Here is an 11,414-nt window from a genome sequence, read left to right as displayed (position 1 = left end):
TTCAATAAACTGTATTTTAATAGGAAAAAAATTGAATTTAAAAACAGAGTGACATTCTGTACTTCAATATCAAGAAGATATGACGAAAATGTTTGCTTTAGCTTATTAATGTATTTTTGTTCTCCCTGGATATTTTATCTTATTTTATTTTTGTTATTTTTGAAATAACTTTCATGGATATTTTAAATATCTGGATATCTTAAAATAAAGATCATAGTCAATCCTCTACTCACACTATTTTCTTAAACAGAAAATGTGTATCATCCACTTGCTTTTTCATATATTCCTGCTGATATATGTATACACACACACACATATACATACACACACGTATGTTTTTGTACAAGCTTTACTGATGGATACAACATGAATGCACACAAAGGAATATATGTATGCAACCTTTAATTTAGAATGTTGTAAGTTATTTTCTTTCATCTCCGTATTACTTGAATGCATAGGCTACAATATTTGCAATTATAAATAACATAATTATATCTGACTAGCTTGATCAACTATCACCTAATTGGTAGCACAGCCCTATCTCACATAATCCTAATCCAGTTTCCATGGAGTGTTTGGTTCAGACTCTGCTCCAACCCTAGATCCACACATTGGCATCTAATCCCAGACTGTGGTTCAAGGATCACAGATAATATGTTCAAATCCCTGGAGTAACTAACATGCTGCTTGTGAGAGTGTATTTCTCCCCTTTTTGTTATTTGTCCAGAGCATGGGCATTAAACCTGCTTTAATTTCTTATAGAAAACAAAGTCTAAGCATTAGCATGTATGAAGATCATACTTACACTCAAGAATGGCAATAAGAAGCACAATTTAGAAATTAAGGCAGAATTGGCTGGCACATTCGGTTCTTCCCCCAACTAAACCCAGCTTATCCCTATGGGATCCTTGAAAGCTTGACCCCAGCTCAGCTTTTAGCTCTGTTTTCCTTTGACCTTCCCCTTCTGATGCCCTTGCAGATGCCACCACTCAGTGCCCAGGACCAAGAACCAAGGTACAGAAAAGAGCACCTTCTGTTGCTTGCTTTGTCTTCCTTTCAGCAGACGTCATTGTCATTGCAAAGATGTCTCCTTCAAGGACAAATTTTATGTTGTGATGTTCTCCTTTCTTTCATTTTTATATATTTTTTATTATTATTTTGTGAAAACTATTTTCTTCAAGGAATGTCTGTATTTTTTAATCCCAGTGAGACCATCTTCTTAGAGTCCTGCTTAAAGATATTTCTCTAAAGTGGGATTATTAGGTCTAAATGACTGCTCACCAGTTCTTATACAAAGCATCTCTTATCATCATATATTCCCACCACAATTTCTCTGCATTTATTTTCTCCTGTTTACAAGGCCCTCCCCGCTGCTCTTCACATAGTTCCTTTCTCCAAATTCAAAAACTAAACTATAGCCACTGATATTTGTTATCCTTCCATATCTAAACCACACAAATGAAGAGTGACCCTGTGTGTGTGTGTATGTGTTTGTGATTCAGCATTAAAGAGATCCTTAAACACAACTCATAATCACAAAAATAAATTTTATGCTTTTTAAAATTATAAAGGTCTAAGTGAAAAAAAAATCACAAATATAGTAAAAGAAATAAACATAAACTCAAGGAAACAAATGTAATTATGTATCTGGTTGAATTAATAAATAATAGACTAAAATTCCATAGAATAATGAACAAAAACTATACACAGATAATTACAAGAGAAGAAAATTCTTTAGGCCAATGCATATATGTTACCTTAATAACGATTAGGAAAATGTGAATGTAAAGTGATATAAAAACACTTTCACACACTCATATCACTGACTGACATCAAAAAGTCCAGGACTATCAAGTGATTGTGAACACATAAAGGAAACATTAGCATTCTGCTGGTAAGCATGTATGTGAGTGCCTTTCCTACAAAAATTTGGAAATGTGAAATTTTGTGATCCAGTAATGGTCTTATTCTGTCTTATAATTTTATCTGCTTGACCAAAGTATGTTTTGATATAGCATATTCAGAATTTAGGGTATAGAAAATATATGTTGTACAATAAATAATAAGGTTCAAATGAGAGATTAATTGTAAAATAAAGCATCAATAAAAATGGGAAGTGTAAAACTAATTTTTTTTTATTTTACAATGATACAGGAACACTACATAGATAAGGAATTTCACTGAACTGATGGAGGAATGAAAGTACTGTTAACTGAGCAAGGTACAGACTATCGTTGGCCACATGACAGACAATTGACAGTTTACAGAGGAAGCAACAACACAAGCTTCATGTGAACACTTGGACCCTAGAAGGAACCTTAAGGATTTCAATTCATTCTCATGAGTAACATAAGTTGTTTAAAAATCTTTGGTATTTCCTCTCTATGATCCACAATTTGTCTGTTACTTCTAAAATGTACCACACTCATGTTAGATTTTAGGAATACCAGAATGAAGGAACAGTGTGTCCTGCCCTAAAGTGTGAATATTCTAGGGAATGATAACCAAGCTGTCACTGTTTATCTATCAAAGTTAAAATCACATTAAAGATGTATGGCACAGATGAAGACAAAACCTCATATTTTATTTCAGAATATGGATAGTATATTCCCTCATTCACTTATTCTTCATTCATTGTCTCAGTCAGGAAGTCACCAAATATATTTTGAAAACCTACTCTTTCCTGGGTATTATTTGACAAGATATTAATACAAAGACAAATTATTTAGACATGCTTTTTCACTTATAAAACATACAGACCAGAAAATCTGACACAAGAAGTAAAATAAAATGTTATCAATGTTTAATTGTAATATTTATACATGCGTGAGGAAAGACCAAAAGATCATATGGAGGAGCACTTGCATGGCTCAGTCGGTTTGGTGTCTGCCCTCAGCTCAGGTCATGATCCTGGGGTCCTGGAATCTAGTCCCATGTGGAGCTCCCTGCTCAGTGAGGAGCCTGCTTCTCCCCTCTCCCTCTGCTACTCCCCCTGCTTATGCTCTCTTTCTCTGTCTCTCTCTGTGTCAGATGGATAAATAAAATCTTTTTTTAAAAAAATATTATGTGAAAAATGCATTTTCTATCGAATAATTTTAATTAAAAGCCAGCAATAAAACCAAATTATGATGGGCATATTCAAATTTCAATACAACAATTGAGAGTCTTCTTACAATAATGCACATTTTACGTTTATGGTGGAAATCATGTGTTTCTTATGGCAAATACACCAGGGCTTTTTCTTGATGAGAATGGAAGCTTTGCCTTCAGTTCTATTCCCAACATTCACAGTAAAGTGGAACATTGGGGCCAGAATCCGGAACTTTCTAACTGTTGGATTTTCTCCACCCCAGGGCCAGCAGCCACACTTCCCAAACATTACTGGGAACAGTTCAAAAGAAACAAATACACAAAGGGTGGATCATTGCACGAGAGTGTTCCTCAATAGGATCATCTAAGCAAATTCTAGGCTGGCCCTACATTTTCACTCTCTGGGTGCAATTCTTGTGTGGAGACCTGTGTAATTGGTCTTTCTTTCTGTGAGGAATCAGAACCCATCTGGGAATTCCTGTTTTCTTGTATAGGGACTGAACCTATACAAGCTTATTCCAGCGTTCAAGTCTTCAGGGACTTCACACACACGTAAATTTCCTCAGCGTACCTCCTGCAGAACCTTCACAGTGGGTCTCAGCAGATCTCTGGACAGGTAGGTTCACCCCAACCATTTACTAAGTATTCATCCTGGATGTGAAGACCATGTATCTTGGGAACTTTATGGATTCAAATCAGACTCAGGACTGACTGGGGACTTAACTCCCTGTTCTCTGAAGCCTCAGTGGCAGGGACAGAGAAATGACTCAAAGCACGGTCCCCAGCACCCCTGCTGGTAAATTAGACAGTGTGAGCATTTCTACAGAGAAATGAAGAGTCATTATGAGGATTCTATTCGACCTCAGGGGTAAAGAGGAATTTTTCTGCCTTAGAGCTGGCAGACTGATGTTTTAGAAGGCCCTCTATACCAGACAGGAAGCTTCTTAAGTAATTCGAAATATCTAATTTCTTCTCCAAGATGGACCTACTAAATTGTTAAACTTCAAGAAAAATAAGTTTCTCCCCTTCTGGATGTTCACATTGTCCAGGGTGACAAACTCTAAGATGGAAAGGTTCCCTGATGTCAGCTGTCAGGCTTTCAGATGCTGGTGGACACTGACAGTTCCTGTCAAGGTGCAGTTTGTCCCGAACACAACTCAGGTGTAAATAAGTTGAGGACAAGTTGTACAGTTAGAGATCAATAGAATACCTCTTGAAATCATTTCAGAAGATATTTATAAATATTTTCACTCTTATTCTTCAGCCTAACTTTAATATAAATGATTAATATTATATAAATATTTTTATTTTTTTATTTTTTTATTTTAGAGAGAGAGAAAGCATGAGTGGGGAGAGCAGAGGGAGAGGGAGAGAGAATATCGATCAGTCTCCATGCTGAGCACATAGCCCCACTCAGAGCTTGATCTCAGGAACATAAGATCACGACTTGAGTTGAAACCAGGCCCCTCCGCACTATGTACATCTTTAAAGTTCTTTTCTGACATGTTATTTTATTTGGTAGGCTTATAAAATACTTCTTTTCAAAAACAAACTTGAAAAATTATGTGTAAGAAACTAACATAGCTTTATCAGAAACAAATCAGAAAATTTCTGAATAAGAGAAAAAGTCTTTATTTCAGTGACATACTTACCAATATAAAAAAAAATACCTAAGTTTTGCCATTAGTGATATTTCATTAGAAGAAGGAATTAATAAAAGAAGGAATTAATAACAGGTAATGATATATGCAAATATGTTTTTCAAAGCTAATTGCATGAATTCATAATACAAAATCCACAGTATTGTTGGTGTTTTTTTTTTCTCTTGTTAAATTAAGGATGTTTATTGAGTATATTATATCTCTGAGTGAAATATGCACTGAGCTGCTTTATGTGCACAAAACAAGCTGGAAACATTTTGTCTAAAGTCAGTGTGACCATTCCATTTTCCACCATGGACTTACCTGTACATTTCCTTCAGATGTGGAGGTAGGAGAAAAGAGATATGGGATATCTAGTGCAACACAATTGTATAACCTCATCAGACATATTTGATGTATGGAATAAATTATCTTATATTCAACAATCACCATAGATTTAAGAAAGAATCAGGTTATGGGAGAACACAACCTGCATTGTTTTTTAAATATATAGTCAGATATCACATGTCCCAGTTGATTAAATACGCAAAATTATAATACACTTGCTATTTCACATTTCAACTATGAAACTTAGTGAGATAAAATGAGTTACTGGGACACAAACAGGAAACCACATTTAAATATTATTCAAAACATGCTAAAAAGAACAGCTGGAACCAATTATCCTGCGTTCATTGTTAACAGGCTCTGTACTAATGCATGTTTGTGTATTATTTCATTACATTCACACAACACAAGAATATAAATACTTGATAAAAATCACACAGCTAATAATTGGTGGCCCAATCTCTAACCAACCAAGTGACCAAACAAACAAAACACATAAAGCAAAACTGAAAAACCATAGCATTAATAAATATTGTACACAGACTCTTTGTATGACTTAATCTCATCGAGCCTCAACTGTCTGTCTCATCAGACATATAAATAATTATGTTCATCTTCTAGGACCCTCCTGCAAGATAATGAGATCATTATTTTGAAATGGCTAGCATTGTTCTGGGCAGCATACATCACATAGCAAATAATGTTAACAGGCTTCTCTCTGCCTTTCTCTGAATAAGGAAAACAAAATGACCAAACTTGAGCAATTCAAAACTACAGGTAATATTTTTCAAAACATCAAAACAGGTTTTAAACAAATTAAAGAAAAGAGCTGTAAGATGGACAAAATAATAGAGAGAGAACACAATAATAGAGAAGTGTCTGAGCAGGTAGAGGTCAGAGTGATAAAAAGGACTAGTTTATTTGGAAGAAGAAATATGATTATTTAAAAAAAAAATTCAGTTTCTGAATAACCCTAAAAAGGAAGACTAAGGAGGTAGAGTCTGTGGTGGGCAGCTGAAATAGCACAGTGTGGTAGAAACTGTTACAGAAAACCCAGCATTGTCACAGTATTTCATGCAGAAAAAGAAAATTTCCAAGGATGGTGACAGGGTGTGGATTGAACAGACAGCCACTGGCAGCTAAGTTAAAAATAACTGAAAGTCACCAGAAGTCACTCTGGTTCATCCCCTTCTTACATGTATCTATCATTTATCATTGGAAACATACACAGAGGCATGAATGTGTATATGTAAATATATATCCATGCAATATTATAATTAATATGCTTAATATACATATAAATATTAATGCATATACTACAGTAGATTAATATATATTCAATGAATATAAATTATTTAAAACACAACTGAAAAATTAATAGCTTGTTACAACTGTTCTATTAACCTGAAACTGAAAAGATAGGGGTTGGGAGGATGGGTAAACTTGGTGAGGGCACGGATTCCATGGAGCAATGGGTATTATACACAAACAATGAATCATGGAACACTACATCAAACTAATGATGTGCTATATGGTGACTAACATAAGAAAAACATGAGAAAAAAAAAGTTAAAAAAATTAAAAAGTTTAAAAAATGAAACAGGACTTTAGAATGTTTGTATTTCTCAATTTTGTTAAAAGATTTGGAGAAATGCAATAAGGTCTGACATTTTTAATTGTGAACAAAAATAATCTGATTTAAACGAGACAGTCTAAAATCTAGCATCTACCAGAAAAATCAACCTCATCATCTACTAATCTCCTTTCATTTCCCCCCACAAAAAGATGAGAACAACAAAATAAATGGCCTCAGAAAATCTTACTAGTGTGACCGAATTCATTCTCATGGGAGTCTCAGATCACCCAGAACTCCAGATTCCACTCTTCTTTGTTTTCCTGCTGATCTATGGGCTGACCATGGCAGGGAACCTGGGCATCATCACCCTCACCAGTGTTGACTCTCAGCTCCAAACACCCATGTACTTCTTCCTCAGGCACTTGGCTATCATCAATCTTGGTGATTCTACTGTCATTGCCCCCAAAATGCTGGTAAACTTCTTGGTTACAAAGAAAACCATATCCTACTATGGATGTGCAGCCCAGCTGGGTGGGTTCCTGGTTTTCATTGTTGGTGAGATTTTCATGCTGGCTGCAATGGCATATGATCGTTACGTGGCTATTTGCAACCCCCTGCTCTACATGGTGGTGGTCTCTCCACAGATGTGCATACTCCTAGTGTCCCTCACTTACCTCTACAGTCTGACCACAGCACTGACTGTCTCCTCCTGTGTGTTCTCGGTGTTGTACTGCTCTTCCAATGTAATCAACCATTTTTACTGTGATAATGTCCCTTTGTTGGCATTGTCCTGTTCTGACACCTATCTTCCAGAAACAGCAGTGTTTACCTTTTCAGGGACCAATTTGTTTTTCTCTATGATTATTGTTCTAACATCGTACTTCAACATTGTCCTTGCCATCTTGAGGATCCGTTCCTCAGAGGGTCGACGAAAAGCCTTTTCCACCTGTGCCTCTCACATGATGGCTGTCACTGTGTTCTATGGGACACTTCTCTTCATGTATTTGCAACCAAGGACCAACCACTCCTTAGATACTGATAAAATGGCCTCTGTCTTCTACACCTTGGTGATACCAATGCTGAATCCCCTCATCTACAGCCTAAGGAATAAGGATGTGAAGGATGCATTGAAGAGATTCCTAAAGAACCCTTGTCAGACTTTCAAATTAAAGTAAATTTAAAGCTTCAGTGGTCTTCATTTAAGACAATCTCTGAAGAATTAAACTGCTCCTGAAAAACTAATCTCTGTTAAATACAGAGGCAATAGTTAAAAATTACATGGATTTCAATGGGAAGATCTTAACCCTTTCTATTCCGACCTCAAATATCCAACTTTCCCCAACACAAAGATGTATTAGTTGACCAAGGAAAGTACACTTATTTAAGTAGTAAACAATAGTTCCAAAATAAATACATTTTAAAGTGCAACACAACTTGCTACTGGGTTTTTGTAATTTCTAGCCAAGGATGAGAAAGTCTGAGACCTGAGGAAGGAATGTGAGAACACTTCTTGGAATATGGTTGTGTCAGGTCATCCTACTTGCCATAGATCTGTACTTTTCAACTATTAAAAGTTTTATTTTTCATTTTTGGTGTATTTTGTGTTTCAATTTCTTAATGTCTTTGAATCCATTTTTATCTTGCACTTAATATAAATTTGAATAACAGAAAAAGAAGTCTTCAGGTCAGAATAAAAACTAGATAAAATAATGCTTAGGGGCACCTGGTTGGCTCAGATGGTTGGGCTTCTACCTTCAGCTCAGATCATGATCTCCTAGTTCTGTGATTGAGCCCCATGTCTGGCTCTCAGCTCAGCTGGAAGTCTGCTTCTCCCTCTCCCTCTGACTCTGCCTCTCCCCTTGCTTGTGCTCTCTCTGTCTCTGTCTCTATCTCTCTTTAAATGAATAAATGGAATCTTAAAAAAAAAAACAACAACTTATACTTACATCGAAATAGAACATTTAGCAAAACAGAAAAAGAAATCATACAAATGGGGATTCTACTTTTTAAACGCTCTCATGTGCTATATGTACACAAAGCAAAATGTTGATATTTATCCTGATATGATATAAAATTAATATTCTCTATGTCATATTATCACGGCAAACACTATGGTATAAAGTTCATTGTCGGCAGCAGCTCTTCCTGCCCACGGGTCCTGTCCCCGTGCTTTAATAAACCACCATTTTGCACCAAAGATGTCTCAAGAATTCTTTCTTGGTCATCGGCTCCGGACCTCAGCCCACCGAACCTCACCCAGGTTCTAGAACTTCATCATATGGCGCCCGAACGTGGGGCTGTGAGTCTTTACATTTGGACTCTGAACTTCGGTGCAAAATTGGTGAGTACTTTCTCTTTTCTTCCTTTACTCTCATTTCAGGGGCTTTTCAAGGAGTATGGTCTTATTGGAACACTTGCATGTCAGTTGCTCAGGCTGTAATCCTCTAGCCCGTGGCTGCTCTACGGGGAGGAGAGCGTCTGCCTTTTGGCTGCAAGTTAGTACCCCGGCTGGAATGGCAATAAGACCCAGAAACTTGATGCCCTCTCTTTATTCCTGTTCTTATATAAAGTTGTCTCTCTTGGGCACGGGACAGCCACCTAAGTCACCAGGACGGCTGCCAATCTTAAGACTCCCGTGTGAGGTTTCCTCCTGATTGATCTAATGTGATCCCCTCCACATCCCTGGTCTAGCCACTTCTGGCTGAGAGACCTCCACTGGGAGCCGGCCGAAACCAGTACCCGATTGAATTAAAACGCAACCGGGGACCGTTTCCTGGGGAAGTTGGCTGCAAGGACCACATGTGTTGGAATGTCGCATAGACCATGATGGATTTCAGGCTTTACTGTTTCTTGTCAGTATCTTCTACAGACTACTTAAAGCTATGAAATTGGCTAATTTCCCCTTGCCAAACTTTTCTAGTAATTCCACGGGTTAAAATGGCAAAACAGTATGCAGTTTTCAGTACAGATGATGGCATGGCACAGTATTTTGGTCCATTCACCAGGCACCCATCAGCAGCCTAGGATGCGATGGGGAAGAGGAGGGACGCCGGCAACCCTCCAGGGCCTTTAACGGCAGGAATGCCTTCCCAGGGAAGGCAGGATGGTGATCAATAGCGATATCTTGAGGGACGCCTCTGGTCGCTTTTGACACACGAGAACCTCTGACATACCCTGTGTGGGACGCCACCCAGGAGTCGGGGGGGATTTGGTAATGGACCTTCTTTACTTTTCTGGGAGCATGGCCTCAGTAGGCTTCTTCAGTTCCCAAGGACTCTACCTTGGGGTGCCTTTTAACCCACTGGAAATAATTTGGATTGCAAAACTTAGAAAAGGACTGAGCTCCTGTAACACTGCATGGCCTCAATGGGAACAGGGCAAATGGGCCTAGGATACTTCATTGCTCATACCTAGGCCTTCATTGCTCTGCACCAGGACCCCACCCAGGTTGCTGGGTCATCCCTAGCAAAGGGGACTCTGACTTTCTCTCTCTCTGTTTCTCCTAATAGATGTGGGGGCTTCTCCCTCACTCATTTCCCGTGTTAATGGCTATAACTGGAGCCAACTGGGGTTAGTCTTAACTCGAGACAGAGACCTTAAGGAATATTCCCAAGCAGCTGCCGAAACTCCCTTTGTTTCGGGGAAATTCCCTGTTTTCTCTGGCCTGACTTGGACTGCTTAACCCCTCCCCCCTGCTGGTGGGAAAACATGGCGTCTGCTCCTCTGTTGGGGCTGATGATCTCTAAAACCGGGAATCCTTTCTCTGCCTCCTGGCAGCACTTTATTTCCTCTGTTTCCCCCTTCTCATGTTTCTGCACCAATGTGCGTGCAGCCTGCATGACTAGCCTCTAGATCATGCACCACGGCTCCTCCTCTCCTCACTGTCTAGGAGCAAGAAGAGCACCCCCTGGACCTAACACCCCCCACTCCAGATCTTCCCACCCCGTGTCTCAGGTAAACATTCAAAGTGGAGTGGGCCCAGGTGGAACGTAAATCAGTATTGGAACTAAGTTAAGTTTGTTGGTTTAATTAAGATAGACATGTCTTTTAAGTTATCAGCAGTAAATGTGAAACTTCGAAGTTTACTGAAGATCAAATGAGCTCGTGTTATTTGTTTAAATTTGTTAGCAAAGAAATGACTAAACTGATGGTTAATCGTCTGTCTCAAAGTTTTAATGGGTAATTGCTGAAGTAGCTTTCAAAGTCTTTGGTAACATGAAACTTTAAAGTTTTGGTTGAATGACAAATGGAATTAAATTATGGACATCTAGGTCTTAACCAAACAGGATAAAATGCTAAGTCAGTAATTACTGGATGTAGGTTTGTGCTTTTGACTTCTTACTGCAAAGAAACTAAGAGTATTTAAATCTGTTGGTAAACATGTTTTGTGCTTAACTGATAAATTTGCCATCTAAAGAATTCTGTTACAACAGTTCACAATTGGTTAATAACTGATTAAGGTGTTTCGAAGAGTACAAAATGCTAAGTGTAACTAAGACTGATGGAAAATAAGGGAAACAACTCTGGAAAAGTAGATGATATGTAAGAAAGATTTAAGGAATGGAAATGCATTTTATTAAAGGTAAAAGGTAAACTTGTCCTAAATAAGAGGGTTGTTTGGAAGGAAATGACTTGGGACAAAACCTGAATGTAAAGGAAAGTTGTAGAAGGTTTGTGAAGGGAAATCTTCAGAAAAGGAATTTTAGTTATGGTCAGGACGGACTAAGATTGAAATGAATGGGTTTTAAAGGTACATTGGT

The 11,414-nt window shown here is 37.9% G+C and overlaps 1 protein-coding gene across 1 annotated transcript; it reads left to right on the top strand.

Annotated features, from left to right (window-relative positions):
• Positions 1-6,881: 6,881 nt before the first annotated feature.
• On the top strand, positions 6,882-7,829 carry LOC308350690 (olfactory receptor 8J2; the record flags this gene model as incomplete). The annotated part of the gene is made up of 1 exon (XM_080816200.1): positions 6,882-7,829. One exon carries the CDS (start codon positions 6,882-6,884, stop codon positions 7,827-7,829), a length of 948 nt encoding a protein of 315 aa, XP_080672326.1.
• Positions 7,830-11,414: the final 3,585 nt, after the last annotated feature.

This window comes from Martes martes (genome assembly GCF_963455335.1).
Source record: "Martes martes genome assembly, chromosome: 10".
In the NCBI taxonomy this organism is placed as follows: Eukaryota; Metazoa; Chordata; class Mammalia; order Carnivora; family Mustelidae; genus Martes; species Martes martes.
Note: the sequence above shows the minus strand (reverse complement) of the source record. Positions and strands in the feature narration are given on the sequence as shown.